Source organism: Phascolarctos cinereus, unplaced genomic scaffold, assembly GCF_003287225.1.
Source record: "Phascolarctos cinereus isolate Bilbo 61053 unplaced genomic scaffold, phaCin_HiC Scaffold_9;HRSCAF=440, whole genome shotgun sequence".
Taxonomy (NCBI): Eukaryota; Metazoa; Chordata; class Mammalia; order Diprotodontia; family Phascolarctidae; genus Phascolarctos; species Phascolarctos cinereus.
In genome coordinates this window covers 65,990,799-66,009,496 of record NW_027556402.1, presented here as the reverse complement: position 1 = coordinate 66,009,496, position 18,698 = coordinate 65,990,799, and the positions used below count along the sequence as shown (strand labels likewise).

The following is an 18,698-nucleotide window of genomic DNA, read 5'->3' as shown; positions in this document are numbered from 1 at the left end:
TTACGACTTGAACTCAGAATGTCTTCTCCCAGACAGACTGCTCTTCTAGTCTTCCCTGTCTCCATAATAATGATGATGACAACAATGACAAACATAGCATTTATGCAGAAACTTACAAATACCATCTCATCTGAGCTTCACAACAACCCTGGAATTTCCAGAATTGCTGATCCTCATTTTTACAGGTGAGGAAACTGAGGCAGACAGCAGTTAAACAACTTGCCCGGGATTACATAGCTAAGTGCCAGAGGCCAGATTTGTACTCAGGTCTGGGCCCAGGGCTCTATATGCTTCACCATCTCAGAGGGTGCCTCAGGGGGACCTCAGAGGGCACACAGTGCAAAGGAGACCTGAACAAGAGTCCTCTTCTAACATTTTTTTAGCTTCTAGTTGAAGACCTGGAGAAAGCTGCAAGGGGTCCCTCCCATGACCACACATTCCACTGTTGGACAACTCCTACTGTTAAGCAATTGGGATGGGAAATTGTTGTTCACCCCCAGCCTCAACATACCTCTCTGTAACATCCACCAGTTCCTGACTATCCTTTGGGACCCCACAGAACAATTTTAATCCCACACCAACAGAGCGACCAAATCCATGAAGTGACCCCACTTCATTCCCCTACCAAGCCTCCTCTTCTTTTCTCCAGGAGGACCAACATCTCTGCTTCCTTCAACCCATTCTCATCTATGGCTGGCCTGCAGCCTTGTCATTAAGCTGATTTTCCTCAGCTGGACACACTGCCTATTGCTGAAAGGATTAAGTACAAACTTCTTAACCTGGTATTTAAAGTCCTTAACAGCTGGATTCAAACTTAACCTTTCAAGTTTGATTTCACTATCCCCCTGGCCTTTCCCTTCTCCCACCCTTTACTCTAAGGCACATCTCATCTCTACTGATGAAATTCCCCTCCTTCTTCAAGAAGGCACAAACCTGCCCTGACTCCTTACCTACTTAAAGAGACTGCTTCCTCCTCAAATTTTTACTGAAACATTTTGTCTGGATCTCTCCTTTACCTCATCACATTCTACCTTGTCAATCGATTATTGCATATATATAGATATATATATATCTATATATATCTCACTTAATTGCAAACATATCCTGTGTCCCTTTTCATCTTTGCACCCCTGGTGCAAATACAGAACAGATGTTTAATAATCATATTGTTGAATTTAAGTTGAAGCCATCATTGTGCCAGACTGTATAGGGCAGGGATTCAGGGATCTATTCATAGACTTCAGTTGGTCCATGAACTGGGAAGGGAAAAAAATTATCTTTTTCACTAACTTTTGGTTGGCTTTGTAAGCTTATGTATTTTACTTCTTGCATTTAAAAAGCATTATTCTTTATTTGTTTGGTTTTTATTCCAATACAGTTTTTATTTAGTATCAGTGATGTATAAGAAAAACAAACAAAAAGCTAAAACAAAACAACGACAAATCCTTCCATTTTCAACCACACTACCAAAAGGGGTTGGTGAGATTATTGTCAAATTTTTGTCTAGGTTAAAAAAAAAACACCTGCACACCTAAACAAATGTAGTTCCATGTATTTCTTTCTTTAGTAAAATTTCTGTTTCCATTACTTAAAAAAAAAAAAAGGATTATTCTGAGAAAGGTTCTGTAACTTCACCAGACTGTCAAAGAGGTCCACGATACAACAAAAAGGGCCTCCAGCACCAGCCTGAAGAATCTGAACTGTATTCAGCACGTAATAGGAATCGATAGACACAGTTTGGTATAAAAGATACAGAGATGGCTTTGGATCAGAAAGGCCTGAGTCTCATTCTGTGTGGCTTTGGGAAAATCACTTAACCTCTCAATGCCCTGGCAACTCTCTAAGCCTACAAATCATAAAGCAACTGCCTATCTACACTGGTAGAGAGTTTCCTCACTGAGAATTTCCCACACCAATGAAATTCCAGATCTAGTTAAAACCAAACCAAAACAGGAAAGTGCTGAAGCTCTTTGCAAAGTGCCTGCCGCACATTGGGTGCTTAATAAATGTTTATTGACTTGAAAACATTTTGAGCAGAGTGATATGAATGCCCAATCCTATACTGGGGATAGGAGAAAAAACTGATTTTTTTAAAAAAATTCTGAATTTAAGAAACGCCAACTTTTCCATATAAACAACAGCACAGAAGAAGATTGTACATGAAACTAGGAATCTCTATTATGCACCCCTTGGTATATAAGATCAACCTACAGCTTGTCTGTGCTTTTTTTCTGGCCTTCCTCTTCTGTTCTTTTTTAAAAAAATGCTTCGATGACCATTCTTTCTTTTCTTTTTCTCTCCTCCTCCCCACCTTTTTTGTTTTTGGCGCCCCTACCCCTCAACTCCCTCTTCCCCCAACTCTCTTTTTACAACTAAAAAAAAAAAAAGAAAGAAAGAAAAGCAAAACCTTTGTAATAACTATACCCAGCTGAACAAAACAAACTCTCATCAGGTTGCCTCTGAGGAGTGCAACAATAACAATAATACCTAACATTTCTATAAACCTTACTATGTGGCAGGCATTGTGCAAAGTGATTTATAACTATTACCTCATTTGATCCTCATAACAACCCTGGGAGAAAGGTGCTCTCATCACCTCCATTTTACAGTTGAGGAAACTGAGGAAAACAGAGTAAAGTGACTTGCCTAAGGTCACACAGCTAGTAAGTGTCTGAGGCTACATTTGAATTCAGGTCTTCCCTGACTCCAGGCCTGGCACTATCTACTTGCCCACCTCCATCAGCTCTCTCTATAGGAAGGAGAAACCAGACAGCTATATTAAGGGTGGAGCTGGGGCCAAGATCTGTTAGAAAGACATGCCAATAGTCCAGGCAGCCTCGTGGCAGAGCGGAAGCCTTGAAAATAGAAAGGGGGGAAACTGTGAAGACAGCAGCAGTGTGAAGGTAGAGGCAAAGGAAGGATGCATTCGTGGGCTTGGAAACTGATTAATGAGAAAGGAGGGAGAAGGAGAAAAGTCACCATCACATTCCCCAGCAAACACTTACTATCATTCAATAGGTATTTATTATTAACTGCCTACAATGTGTCAGGCAGAGGGGGAGAGAGACGGAGAGACAGAGTATTATATATGTGTGTATGTGTGTATATATACACATATACTATATATAGCCCTGGGGATATAAAAAGAGGCCAAAGCCAGTCCCTGGCCTCAAGGAGCTTAAAAACCTACTGGAATTACTTACAAGATTTACAATCTAATGGAATTTGCTAAAAACTTACTACGTGCCCAGCACTGTGCTAACCATAAAGGTCAAAGTTATCAGGAAGGTTTCAAATATTTGAAGCAGCTAAAGTGGCACAGGGGGATGTTTGGGGAAAAGACTTGAGTTCAAATTCAGCCCAAGGTATCAGCAGGACCCCTGACAACTCACTTAACCCCTCTTGCCTCATTTTCCTCTTCTGTAAAATGGGGAAAATAATAGCACCTATCTCCCAGCGTTGTTAAGAGGATCTAATGGCCAAGTTATAGAAATGTTAAGTTAAATACATTAATACATTTATTATGGAAAATAAATGGTATACCTATCATACTATGCTAGCTATTATGGTGGTTACTTATGGGTTTAGTGGCATTCATGACAGCAGAAAGGAAGTTCCCCGAGGGGACAGGCTTTGGGAGAAATAAAGTGACAGGAAAATCGGTGGACGCTGGAGTTTGAAGGGGAGGGGGGACCACCCATGATGAGGGTCAGCGCCCGGGACACCCTCGGGGCTAGAGGCACATCCAGCCTGCTCAGAGCCGACCGACGGAGCCTGGAGAGGGAAGGACCGTGTCTAGGACAAAGGGGGAAATGCAGAGTGGAAGCTCCCTGAGGCCAGGGGCGGTTTCATATGCTTTGCATACAGTGGGCGCTCAGTTCATGCAGAATTAAAAGGGAAGGGCTAGAAAAGCTAGGAAAGCAAGGAGAAAAGAAGGGGATTCGGAGGAGATGGGCACGGGGAGCATCCCGCAGCGGCGGGAGGCCGGGTGCGCTGCGGCTGCAGGTCAGGGAGAGGACAGGCCCAAGGGCAAAGCCCCCTGGGGAGAGGGAGGGAAGAAGTCCAAAACCAAGAGCCCAGGAGGGGTGGGGCTGCAGGCGTCCGCAATCGTGCGGGGCCCCGCCGCCGGTGACTCCCCGGGGCGGGCGATCGTGATCGGGGTCGCGGAGCCCTCACGAGACAGCAGCGAAGCGGACAGGCGGCGCCCGGCTTCCCGGCTCGGGGACGGAGCGCTTACCTCGCGCCTCTGCTCGTCCTCCGACTCCGCCGCCGGTCCATGTCCGGGTGCTCGAAGTGCTCGGGACGGAGCTGGAGCCGCCGAGGACGAGAGCGCGCCTCGGGCCCCTCCGCGCTCAGCCCCGGCGCGGGCTTCCGGCGCAGCTTCAGGAGCTGTTGAAAGTCCAAGCCCGGATTTCTCCGCGGACCGGATTTACCCCCTCTGGGCCGGCTGCACAAGCTGACCCGATCTTTCAAGCTAAATCCGGGCCGGGTTTTCCCTCCTGCCCGCAGCCCGCCCCGACTTTCAAATTCCACTGGCTGCGTGCTCTGCCTGCGTCTCTTCCCCCCAGCCACTGAGCGGTCTCCGCAGGCGGGGCGGGCGCTTTGGGACTCAGGCCCCGCCCCCTGCCCCTCCCCATTTGTACCTCCAGCCCCACGTGGCTCCAGGGGCACCGAAACCTGCCAATCATACATCTTTAATCAGTCAATCAGATTGTTAACAGGCTACAGCAAGTCAACAAAGAATTTATCAGACGCCTACTATGTGCCTGGCACCGTGTTAAGCGCTGGGAATACAAAGGAAGGCAAAAACTGCCTTCAGGAAGCTAAAAAATGGGAGAATATACAAACAGTTTGGGAGAGGATTTTATCAGAAGCTGGAGGGACCAAGAAAGGCCTTGTGTGGAGGAGGTGGACCTTGGGCTGAGCCTTAAAGGAAGCCAGGGATGCTAAGAGCCAGATCGTGAAGGAGGCTATGCCAGGTATCAGGAACAGACAATGCAGAGGTGCCAGGAGAGGATTTGGAGTGACATGTGAGGAACAGTACGTAAGCCAGTGTGGCTGGATTATAGAGCATGTGGTAGGGAGTAGAATAAGATTGGAAAGGTAGGAAAAGGCCAGATGGTGAAGAGCTTTAAATGCCAGAGAATTTTATATTTGATCCTGAAGCTAATAAGGAGCCACCAAAGTTTGGCAGCCAGGTGGCATTGTGGATAGAGTACCATTCCAGAGTTCAAATCCAGCCTCAGACACTTACTGGCTGTGTGACCCTGGGCAAGTCAATTAACCCTGTTTGCCTCAGTTTCCTCATCTGTCAAGTGAACTAGAGAAGGAAATGGCAAACCACTCCAGTATCTCTGCCAAAAAAAACTTCAAATGGGGTCACAAAGAGTGAACACCAAAAAAAGTTTGTCGGGGGACATAGTTACACCTACACTTTGGGAAAATCATTTTGGCAACTGAGTGGAGCATGGATTGGAGTGGGAAAAACTTGAGAAACCAGTCCAGGTGAGAGGTGAATAGGTCTAGCATGTGGCTATATGATTGGGGAAATGGGAACATATATTGTATGTTTGGTTTTTTGCAAGGCAGTTGGGGTTAAGTGACGTGCCCAGGGTCACACAGCTAGTAAGTGTCAAGTGTTAGGTCTGAGGCTGGATTTGAACTCAGGTGTTCCTGACTCCAGAGCTGGTGCTCTATCCACTGTGCCACCTAGCTAACCCTAGACAGCTTTTTCAAAAGTCGTTTAGCTGAGGAGAAGAAAGATGTTGGATTAGAGCTGGAGGATGTAGTAGAATCTAGTGAAGGTTTTAAGGGTGGTAAAGACATGGGCATCTTTGTACGTGCCATGAAGGAGCCCACAGATTGAGATTAAGACAGAAAAGTGTGTGTGTGTGTGTGTGTGTGTGTGTGTGTGTGTGTGTGTGTGTGTGTGTGTGTGTTGGGGGGGAACTTCATGGTCATATCACCAGCAAGATCAGTCGTTCCATTAAGTACTATGTGCCAGGCACCAGGGATACAAAGAAGGTAAAAACTAAACAGTCCCTGATCTAAAGTAGCTCAGAGTCTAGTGGTGGAGACAACATGAAGCCACGTACCAGCAAGATATGTACAGGACAGATTGAGGGTAGTATCAGAAGGAAGTCACTAAGATTAGAGAAGCTTCTCTGCAGAACACAGGCCTTTAGTGGAGACGCCAAGGAAGCTAGGAAGTAGAAATGAGGAGGGAGAGAATTCCAGACATGAGAGACAAGCAGTAACAATGCTAAATTGGAGCAGCGAGGAGACCAGTGTCACTGTCACTGAAATGTGGAGTATTGGAGGGAAGTAAGGCGTAAGAAGACTGGAAAGGGCCAGGTTATGAAGAATTTTGAAAGCCAAACAGACAATTTTATACTTGATTCTGGAAGCGATAGAGAGCCACCTGGGATTTATTGATAGGAAGGTGACATGGTCAAACCTGCATTTTAGTAAGATCACTTTGGCAGGTGAGTGGAGGATGGGGTGGGGAGAGACGTGGGAGGGTGGTCAGCTGGAAGCCTGTTACAATAGTACAGGCATGAGGTGAGGAAGGCCCGTACCAAGATGGTGGCAGTGGCAGAGGAGAGAAGGGGGCTAATTGGAGAGATGTTAAGAAGGTAAGATAAATGGGCCTTGGGAACAGATTGGATAGAGAAAGGTGAGAGAGAGCGAGGAATTGAGGACACCTAGGCCTCAAGCCTGGGGGACTGAGAAGATGGTGATGCTTTTGACGGGAATAGGGAAGTCTGAGTGTTCTGGGGAGAAAGACAATCAGTCCAGTTTTAGCCAGGTTAACTTTAAGTTGTCTTTAGGACATCGAGTTCCAGATGTCCAAGAGGTAGCTGGAGATGAAGACTGGAAGCAGCAGAGAGGTTAGGGCTGGATAAATAGATCTGAGAATCATTAGCATAGATATGACAGTGGAATCCCAGGGAGCTGATGAGCTCACCCAAAGAGAGTTCAAAGAGAAAAGAGAAGAAGGGCCAGGGAAGAGCTTTGGAGGAACCTCACTGCTGGCTGCCATGAAGTGGATGAAGATCCAGCAAAGAATATTGGGAAGGAGCAGTCAGAGAGGTTAGAGGACTGAGAGAGAGGAGATGGAAGACTAGATAGTGTCTCCAATTGTAATACCACCCCCACACACACACATAAGAATTATGGGCAAGAGGTAAAGTTATTTCAACCGTCTCTACAGGGCAAGATGCCAAAAAGACTAATAAAGTAACAAGATGATGGTTCTGGAACATCAGACAAGGCAAATCCCTAATTCCTATTAAGCTCACTCAGCCCTCTCTGCCTCTGATCAGCCCCCATGCTCCAGAAGGACAACCCAACCCGAGGGCCATCTCCAGTCGTCCTGATCTATGTCTTGTCACTGGACCCAGATGGCTCCAGAGGAGAAAGTGAGGCTGGTGACTTTGCACAGCCCTGCCTCACTTAAATCTATTCCACTTGCTAGTCATGGCATCACCTTCCTGATGTCATGGCCCTCTTCAAGAACGAAGGACACCCCAGCCAACCCATGGGCTTCGACTCCTAGCTGCAGCTATAACCTTGCCCCAGCCTTTGCCCACCCTTTTGCCACAAGCTGAAGACCTCAACCTGCCCCCTGTCCCCACCCCTCACTTGTGGTGGGAGCTCTACTGGCTCTACCAGCAGCATGAGGCCAGAAAACTAAAAACAGCTGATTCTCAGAATCTTCTTATGCTTAGAAGCCTTCCAAGCCACCTCCTTTGTAAGACCTTTACTCATCTGCAAAACTGTCGCTACATTCTCCCTCAAATTATCTTGTGTTTACTTGTCTGTTTAGATGGAAACAGCTAGTTAGCAAGATGGTAACTAGGCACTGGATTTGGGATCAGGAAAACCAGGGTTCAAATTCTGCCTCAGTTACTTACTAGCTGTGTGACTCTGGGCAAGTAACTTACCTGTTTGCCTCTGTTTTTTCATATTTAAAATGGTGTTCAACTTGATGATTTCTCAGATTCCTTCAAGCTCTGCATCTGTGATCCTGTGGTCCAGAGATTTTCTCCATGAAGAATCTTCCAGGGGGCAGGTAGGTGACGCAGTGGATAGAGCACAGGCCCTGGATTCAGAAGGACCTGAGTTCAAATCCGGTCTCAGACACATAACACTTCCTAGCTGTGTGACCCTGGGCAAGTCACTTAACCCCCACTGCCCCCCCCCAAAAATCTTCCAGTACGTTACAGGTTTTTTTCTATGTCCGTATTTCATAGGGACCAGTATAGTCCTCAGGTTCACCATCTCTTGTCCCTATAGAGACAGGTTGGCTCTTCATTCATGGCCAATCTAACTCCTGTTTGGATCATACTTGTTTGTTTTTTAATAACTTTTCATTTGCTACTTTCCTCAACTGTAAAATGGAGATAATAATAGTACCACTTTCCAGGGGTTTTGTGAGGATCAAATGAGATGTTATTTATAAAACTCTCATGCAATGCCATCCTCTCTCCCTTCCTTTCCCCTTCTCTCCCTCCCTCCCTTCTTCCCTTCTTTCCTTTTCTCCTTCCTTCATCCCTTTCTTCCCCCCTTTCCTTCCCTCTCTTCCATCTTTTTCTTTTTTTGTAGGCAGTGGGGTTAAGTGACTTGCCCAGGGTCACACAGCTAGTAAGTGTTACGTGTCTGAGGCTGGATTTGAACTCAGGTCCTCCTGAATCCAGGGCTTGTGCTCTATCCATTGTGCCACCTAGCTGCCCCTCCCTTCTGTCTTCCTTTTATTCCTTCCTTCCCACCTTCCTTTTTCTCTTTCTTCCTCCGTCCCTCTGTTTCTTCCTCTGTCCCTCTGTTTCTTCCTCCCTCCCTCTGTTTCTTCCTTCCTTCCTTTTTCTACTTGTTATATCCCTCAGTAGAGGGCAGAGTACTTGTAGTCACTGTGATTAGTATGTATGTCCCCTAGCAGGCACTTGACAAATATTCATTGAATAGTTGAATTGTACGAAATAACCCCTGATTAAACTCTTGGTATCATGATCTAGTGGGTTTTTATATCCTCTCCAAAAGGCTTCATCCCACTTATGTAATTAAATAACCTCCTATTTGAGGTTTTGACATCCCAAGATAGGTATTCCTTAAATTCTCTTTTTGGAAAGGAACCTAGTTTATCTCTGTTACATATGATGCTAATTCTTGGTTTCAGATATGTACAATTTTAAGGGGAGAAACTAGAAGCCTTTCCAATAAAATCAGGGGAGAAATAAGGATGTCCATTGTCACTATTTCTCTTTGACATGGTACTAGAAATGCTGACTATAGCAATGTCTAGAAAAAGATAGTGTCAGAAATAACCACAGGTAAAGAAGAAACAAAATTATCATTTATTGCAGATGATATGATGGTGCACTTGAAAGACCCTTGAGAATCAACTTAAAAATTAATTGAATCTTTTGAAAATTTCAGCAACGTTAAAGGACAGAAAACAAATCCACATATAATTGGCATTTCTGTATAATACTAATGGGGGGAGAAAGCAGGAACATATATATATATATATATATATATATATATATACACACACACACACCACACACACATACATACATATACATACACATGTATACATATACATACATATACACACACACGTATGTATGCCAGGAACTGTGCAGAGCACTTTATAAATATTCTCATTTGATCCTTATGATAACCTTGGGAGGAATGTGTTATTATGATCCCCATTTTACAGTTGAGGAAACTAAGGCAAGCAGAGGTTAAGTGAGCTGCCCAGGGTCACACAGCTAGTAAGTGTCAAGTGTTTGGTCTGAGGTCACATTTGAACTCAGGTCCTCCTGACTCCAGGGCAGGTGCTCTATCCACTGCGCCACCTACCTGCCCCGATTACTAAGTGTTTGAAGCTGGATTTTAACTTAGGTCTTCCAGAATCCAGATCCAGTACTCTATCCACTGTGCAACTAGCTGCCTTATAATAAACCCACCAAAAAGAGATCAAGAGAAATTCCATTTTAAAATATTACAGAATATATTTGTGATTCACTTACCAATTCTGAGGTGCCACCTCTCACTCAACAGATTTGCAAAGATGACCCCCCTTTTTAAAAAAATGACATGTTGGAAGGGCTGTAGGAAAACTGGCATATTAGTGCACTGTTGGTGGGCCTATGAATGGTGACAACCATTTGGGAAACCAATTTGGAATCATACACAAAATGCTGCTAAACATTGTATGTCTTTTGACCCAGCTATACTACTGCTAGGCCTATACTCCAAAGAGATTTTTTTAAATGAGGGAAAAAATATTGATAGCAGCTCTTTTTTGTAGTGACAGAAAACTGGAAACTAAAGGATACCCATTAACTGAAGATGGTCTGGATAAGCTGTGATCTGTGAATATGATGGACAGTACTATTATGCAATAAGCCATGAGGAAATGGATGCTTTAAAAAAGACATGGAATGACTCACATGAAGTGACACAGTATGAAAGGAGCAGGACCAAAAGAACAGTTGATACCATGATAGCAATATTATAAAAAATGAGCAATTTTAGAGACTTTGATGATGGATGAAGTGAATGGAACCAGAGCAATTTCTATAATTACAGCAACACTGAAAACAACTGGGTGGAACAACTTTGAAAGCCTAAAGATCTCTGAGCAACACAGTGACTACCCTGGTGCTAGAAGAGGGCGGACACTGCCCTGCCCCCTCCCGACTGAGGATTGGTGGTTTCAGAGTGAAGAGTGAAACCTATTTTGTTCAACGTGACCAATGAGGGAACTTGTTTTGCTTGACTAGGCCTATCTGTTACCAGGATTTTGTTTCTCTTTTTCCCCCCCTGTGGTGGAGTGGGAAGGAGAGAAAATAGATTTCTGTTCATTGGAAAAAAAATTTATTTTGGAGATTTGCCTAGGTTCTCTTCTGTAGCCGACCTGAAATACTTTGCAGGATTTCCTGTTGTTTTCATGTAGACTCTCCAAAATATAGGCTTTATAGACTATTTTGAAAGACATCTTTCCATGAAATAGCTTATCAATTAGGATCACAGATCATAGGTTTAAAAAAAAAAAGGATTCTTAACTTTGGCACCTCTTAGTAGTCTGCAGGAGGACAGGGGCTAAAAAATGATGAAGGAGAGGGTTTCAAAGAAACCTGGGAAAATTAGTAGAAACTGAGGCAGAGCAATGTGAATAGAATCAGGAAAACAATTTATACAATAACATTATTAGGATAAACAACTTTGAAAGACTTAAAAACTCCAATCAACATGACGATCAATTCCAGAGGACTCGTGATGTTACCCATGGGTTACCCATAACCTAACACTGAGGTGATCGGCTCCGATGCAGAGTAAGACATTGGTTTTTGGGTTTTGGTTTTTTTTGACAGGACCAATGCAGGAATTTGTTTTGCTTGACTCTGTAATAGGGACTTTGTTTTTCCTTTCTTTCTCGATGTGATGGGTGAGGAGGAAGGAGAGAAGGTAGGTTTTCATTGATTGAAAAAAATAAAATTTAATAAAAATATTTTGGGGGATTCGTGAACTTAGAACTTTTAATATTTTTTGATAACTGTTGTTCAGTTGAGTCCGACTCTCGACCCCATTTGGGGTTTTCTTGGCAAAGATACTGGAGTGGTTTACTGTCTCCTTCTCCAGCTCATTTGACAAATGAGGAAACTGAGGCAAACAGGTTTAAGTGACCTGCCCAGGGTCACACAGCTAGTAGGTGTCTGAGATTGGATTTGAACTCAGGTCTTCTTAACTCTAGGCCCTGTGCTTTATCCACTGTGCTGCCCAGCAGTCCTTTGATAGCTATATTTCAATATAATTGGTTTCTCTTGTAATCCTGTGTATTTTATCTTATGCATTTAAAAGGCAGTATTGTAGGGGCAGCTAGGTGTCAGGAGTCAGGAAGACCTGAGTTCAAATTCAGCCTCAGACACATAACACTTAACTAGCTGTGTGAGTCTGGGCAAGTCACTTAACCCCAATTGCCTCACCAAAAAATAAAAAATTTTAAAAAAGCATCATTGTAAGAAACAGTCCATAGACTTTATTAGATTGCCAAAGAGATCCAGGACACAAAAAAAGGTTAAGTGTTCCTGATCTAATCCAACAGTATAATTTTACAGATGAGGAAAGTAAGGCTTAAAGAATGAAATGATTTATCCAAGATCACACAGGTAAGTGGCAGAGTCAGGATTCAAACTCAGGACCCCAGACTTCCGATCCTAGAAAGTTAATTGACTGCAGTAGTCCTCTGTATTGCCTAAGGCACAGATTGTGGGAAAAGCAGCAACCAACCAGCTGTTTGTCCGGCTGAATTTGAGACAGCTGTTGGAAGGCAGAGGATGAAAGGGCACGTGATGGTGCGGTTTTTCTCTCTCTGCAGCTGCTGCAATTAGCCTCCTGTTTTGTTTTAGGTCTGTCTTTGGAGACCTGGCTCTGTGATAGACAAGAGTCTATGTATACAGAGATCAAATTAGTCTCCTCCTACTCTATGCCAAGGACCTGCCTTGAGAAATAAAGTTGTGCTCAAAACCCAGGTCTCTATTGTATTCTTCTATCTTGTGTCTAAACGCAAGGATCTTTGGAGGGTAGCTGAGCTGTGGTTTTCCAAATTAAGACCCAGGAAGGTCAGATGTAGGGGAAATAGCAAAATTCATTTCAATATAATTTATTATGTGTTTACTGTCTTGTGTAGTACGATGAAGAGCAGCAAAAGATAGTGAACAACTTACAGGAGCCAGGAAGAAGTGGGTTCAGATTCCACATTTGATCAGGCAATTGTTTAGCCTCTGACCCTCTGGCAGCGATGGAGGACTTCGTTATTTCAGTTAGAGATGAGCTGCGATGTGGTCACTGGAAGAAATTTTGCCAATCTGTTGACATCTCATTGACATGCTTTGGATATTATAGGTGCTATAGCTAAAAATAATAAAATGGTTCTTGTCATCTTACAGTCTGGGATGAAAGGAAATTAAATGCACAAAACTTTTATGTCTCATTCATTTGGGCAGCTAGGTGGCACAGTGGACAGAGCTCAGGACCTAGAGTGAGAAGAACTGAGTTCAAATCCAGCCTCAGACACTTACCAACCGAGTGACCCTAGGCAAGTCACTTAACCTTATATAGTCTTAGTTTCCTCATCTGTCAAATGAGCTGGAGAAGGACATGGCAAACCATTCCAATATCTCTGCCAAGAAAACCCCAAATTGGGTCACAAAGAGTTGGCCATGACTGAAAATGACTAAGCAACCACAAAAAAAAGTTCATCTTTTTTTAGAGTGTATTTCATTCTTTTCATACTCTCACATATCTGGTACTACAACAATGATATTTAATGTCATCTTGATTTTGGGTAAGGCTCAGCATAAGTACGCAGATAGTAAAAGACAATTCCTGCTCAAGTCTTTTAACATTTATTTTTTAATCTCACCTTACTCGAGGTTGAAATATTTACTGTCAATCCTCATTTCCCTTTAGTGACTTCTTTGATTATTTTGTTCTCATCTTCCCCCCACCCCAACATTCTTAATCTCCTGAATCTCAATGCTAATGAGGTGCAGCCTCCAAAGCAGGACTGTTCCCCCCAATTTCTTGTTAAAATTTAATAACTAAAGAACATTGCCATAAATTAACACCAACTCCTAGTAAACAGAATCATTAGGTTACTGGGGAGACATTAAAGGCAAACTTACAGGTTGTACTTGACAGGGAGAGAACATAAAAAGAACATAGAACACAAGCTAATTAGCTTTTAAGAAATGCTAATAATTACCGGCTTGATGTTGTTAATATAACCTTTTGTACTAAAATCATACATATTTACTTCTCTAAAAATGAATAAAAATCAAGTCACAGCATGGTGGGGTGGATAGACAGCGGAGTCTCAGAGTCCAAAGACCTGGGTTTGAATCCTGCCTCTGATATGTATGGACTGGGTAACTTTGGGCAAGTCGCTTAATTTCTCATGGCCCAGGTAAAGTGCACAAGGTTGGAGGACCAGGAGTTTCTGTACTAATAAAAATAACAGGTCCAGTCCATAATACATTTTTAAAAGGGAGAAAAAAAACCCTTCAGATACAATCCTCAACTGACCCACTGTTTGAATTAAAGAAGAGCTTATCCTTAGCCTAATTTTGTTTTGTAATCTCTAGCACAAGGATAGGAAACCTGTGTCATGAGGCCACATGTGGCCCTCTAGGTCCTCAGGTGAGGACCTTTGACTGAATCTCAACTTCACAGAACAAATCTTAATAAAAGGATTTGTTCTGTAAAACTTGGACTCAGTCAAAAGGCCACACACAAGGGCCTAGAAGGCTACATGTGGCCTCGAGGCTGCAGGTTCCCCACCCCTGCTGTAAGACATCTATAGTTACTTCGAGGTCTGTCTCCAAATCAATTTTTTATTTTTTTTATTACATTTTTATTTTTTTAATTTTTTTTCCATATGCTTTTGAGTTGAAAATTTTTTCTCCCTTTTTCTCCCCCCCCAACCCTCCCCAAGATGGCACACAATCTGACATAGGCTTTACATTTACATACCCGTTAAACATATTTTCGCATTAGTGAAGTTGTAAGTAAAAATTAAAACCAATAGGAGGAACCATCAGAAAGATGAAACAAAACTCAACAGAAGGTAAAAATAAGTGAGAGCGATTCGATTTCCATAGTTCTTTCTGTGGATGTGGACAGCATTTTCCTTCCCAAGTCCTCTGGAGATGTCTTAGATCCTTGTAATGCTGAGAAGAGTTCAGTTTAACATTCTTAGTCATTGCATAACGTGGCTGCTATTGTGTACAAAGTCCTTGGTTCTGCTCACTTCACTCAGCATCAGACCATATAAGTCTTTCCAGGTTTTTCTGAAGTCAGCATGTTCATCATTTCTTATAGCACAATAGTATTCCATTACATTCATATACCACAACTTGCTCAGCCATTCCCCAAATGATGGGCATCCTCTCAATTTCCAATTCTTTGCCACCACAAAAAGAGCTGCTATGTATATTTTTGTACAAGTGGGTCCTTTTCCCATTTGTTTGATCTCTTTGGGATATAGCCCTAGAAGTGCTATTGCTGGATCAAAGGATATGCACATTTTTGTAGCCCTTTGGGCATAGTTCCAAATTGTTCTCCACAATGGTTGGATCATTTCACAACTTCACCAACAATGTATTAGTGTTCCAATTTTCCCACATCCTCTCCAACATTTATCATTTTCCTGTTTTGTCATGTTGGCCAATCTGATAGGTGTGATGTGGTGCTTCAGAGTTGTTTTGATCCAAATCATTTTTTTTAAAATGCTTTTACGAAAGGGATATTTACTGAGAAGGAACAGCAAGGTCAAAAATATTCCCTCCCAACCAGGGGCACATTCTCCATTCTCTGTGTATACATTGGGGGGGAAAATCATACAAAAAAGCTGAATGGTGGCAGGAATGGTAATTGGTATCCATCAAAGAAATCCCAAAGGAGTGCAGCCAGGTGAGAAATGAGGTGCTGTCTGAGGAGACAGCAGGCCCTTTTCCTTCCTTAAATGGAGAAGTTTCTAGCACCACCCTGCAGAGATGAGTTGTAAGAAGGCTGATTGGCTCTTTTGAGGTGATGAGAGGTAAGAAAATGAACACCTTTTTGTCTATACATTACTTACATTCCCCAGCATATCCCTTGGCCTCTCCATCCAGAGAGCCATGCTTTACAACAAAGAATAGTGAGAAAAAAATAGAGCAAAAAGAACCAATGAATAGAAAAGAACCTGATGTTTTATGTAGTACTCCATACCCATAGGACTATGTAAGTAGTCCTCTGTAAGAAGACAGGCAGTGGGGTGAAGGGATGCCTCCTCATGCCTTTTCTTTGGAGTCTAGCTTTGTCATTGTAATTTCAAATTTAAACTGAATTGCTTTTGAAACTCTGAAATGGTCAAATTCTTTGGATCCATGTTTTGTCTGCCACCTTGTGGTCTTAACAAAAATGCTGAACCTAATAAACCTGTCCAATAAGAATACTGGATAAATAAATGGAAAAGCATGTAAGCACTCACTACGCGCAATGCATTGTGCTCATCACTAAGGCTAAAAATAGAAAAAGTACAACATCCTTTGCCTTCAAGCAGCTTACATTCTTGTTGTTGTTGTTGTTCAGACATAACCATTTATTTAACAATTAGGCCAAATAAATTCCATAGATATTAATGTTAAAGCAAAAGGCATAATCACGATACACTTGTCCTGCTCTCTTAATACACACCATAATCTGCTATTAAATGTGCATGAAGAAACAATTTTCAAATGTCATATTCAGATGGACAGTTTTGAGACTGAAAATGACCTGTGCCTAATTTTTGAATGCTACAGCACCTCACCTGAGAGGTGGAGAACACTAGATACATGTTGGAGGAATTTCAGAGAAGCAGACAGACATGGGAGTCAAACACACGGGCTTAGAGTAAAGCACAACTTTGGATTACAGTTCACCCTCATCGCTCCTCATCTTCTCCATATGAACATAGCATTTTTATAAGCCCTTTCAATTAACCCTCCTCCTTTAAAGGGAGTTTCGAAAACCTCAGGTGTTAATGGTGTTATCCTTCTGTTTACACCAGGAGGACTGCAAAATTTAATCAAACTGTCTCCAGCCAATTATTCACTGGACTGCCTCGTCCAGTCAGAACAGGCCTCCCAGCCACCAAGTTGAGGTTGACTCTTTAAGCTTGTTGACCTGGCTACCAGAACAAGTTGTGGAAGCCCTTCTTTACCTGCTCAAACAAGAAGGAGCAGCCCAAGTATACCTGCTGCCAAGGCAGAGTGCAGCAAATGAAGAAAAGAAGACCACAGGCTGATCTGCCCCCACAGCAGCAGAAAACACTAAGCAAAGCAGTAGCCAGCTCTCTTTGGTCACGGAAAGTCCAAGCTTTCTTTCAGGAATACCCTCAGCCACAGTATGTACCCATACACCAAAAGCAAAGAAGGCTCAATATGCACGCTAGCCCCGCCCCCAAGTGGCCACAGCAACCCCTCCAGCCAGCTCTCCCAAGGTAGTTTCTCTGATTAAAGTTAAAAAATAGATTTAATCAAAACATTTAATTGTCAGGAGAAAATCTGTAACGCAAAGTTTTAAAAACACATGTTAAAAAATAAGAATTTTTAAAAGAAAAAACATAACTGTCCAAGATGATTGCTATTCACTCATTTTTTCCTTAAGTGTCGTCTGAAGCATACTATACTCCATACCTCCCATTTTAAAATGTGTTTCTTGTGTAAACGTGGTCAGGTTCTTATTTTTTGGTCCATTCTACTATCTATTCACATATTATGTATGTGTGTGTATGTATATATATATATATATATATATATATATATATATATATATACTATCTATTTACATATTATGTATGTGTATGTGTATACACACACACACACACACACATATATCCCTACATTCCAGCGCTTCAAAGAAGTTCAGGGGAAAAGCAGGGGTCCTCAAGGTCCCCACCCCCACCCCAAGGTCTTCAGTGCTGTTGACCCCAGCTCAGCACCAGGTAAGCAAGCGGCTTACAGAGCCAAATGCTACCAGCTCACCAGTGCTCACCAGTGATCAAATTTTCGTATAAAAGTAAATGTTCATTTTCATTTTGGAAATCAGGAAACACTACAAGTTCAGGCTTGGTTTATTGTCTTGCCAATTATCTAGACTTAACATGATGGGCAAAATGTGAATAATGATGATTGAACTTAAAAGTGTGTTCATGTGATATGTTTTTAAAAATTTGGAGAGAAGGGGTACTTTGTTCCAAGAAGTTTTAGATGAGCTATTTCAATAGCTCTAGGGCTGGAAGGGGTGGATTCCCTCATTTTAGAGACTGGGAAACTGAGGCTTACAAGGGCTAAGTGATTTGCACAAGATCATGCACCTACATAGTATGGACAGCTAGGTGGCACAGTGTACAAAGTCACTTGGAGTCACTTTGACTCCAAAGGCTTGGAGTCAAGAAGACCCGAGTTCAAATGTGACCTCACACACTAGCTGTGTGACTATGGGCAAGTCACTTAACCCTGTTTGCCTCAGTTTCCTCATCTGTCAAATAAGCTGGAGAAGGAAATGGCATACCACTCCAGTATCTTTGCCAAGTAAACCCCAAATAGGGTCACGAAGAGTCAGACATGACTGAACAGCAGGGAAGTGCAATTATCCTCATTTTATACATGGGGAAACAGGCAGGCTGAGGTTACAGGGTGACTGGTCCAAATTAGTTCATTCTCGCCCTATAGCTATTGAACATCCCTCGAGAAAATCACAGAATCAGAGAAATAAGTAGGGGGCTGCCCACCGGTTCACATTCACAGGCAGAGAACTATGGAAGTTCAGGGAACAAAAGGAAACAGCGAATGAAACACTGAAATGAGAGGCAAGCAAAATGAGAGAAGGAGCTAGACCAGGAGACTAGCGATAAGTCATGGGACTGTGACTGGTCATGATGAAGGTAAAGGTAGTTTACTGTGAGCAGAAGAAATCTAGCTAGAGGGTGCCCTCTTCTAATGCACCCTAGGGGAAATACCTCTAACTCCACGCATTACAACAACTTTACTTATCCAATGGTACAGTCGGTATTCTATCGTCTAAGTTGAGGTTACCCAGACTTATTATGTAGGTCTTTAGTTCTGATCATTCAGGTTCCACTGCTGCCCTGAGCTCTTGCACTG

General features: G+C 42.8%; 1 protein-coding gene across 1 annotated transcript in view; it reads right to left on the bottom strand.

The window, feature by feature from the left end:
* The window catches only part of CENPU (centromere protein U), a 53,653-nt gene extending 48,961 nt beyond the window's left edge, over window positions 1-4,692 (bottom strand). Inside the window, exon 1 of the mRNA XM_021007672.2 lies at window positions 4,238-4,692. Coding sequence (XP_020863331.1) covers window positions 4,238-4,692 — 455 coding nt within the window. The remainder of the gene's footprint in view (window positions 1-4,237) is intronic.
* Between the last annotated feature and the right edge of the window lie 14,006 nt (window positions 4,693-18,698).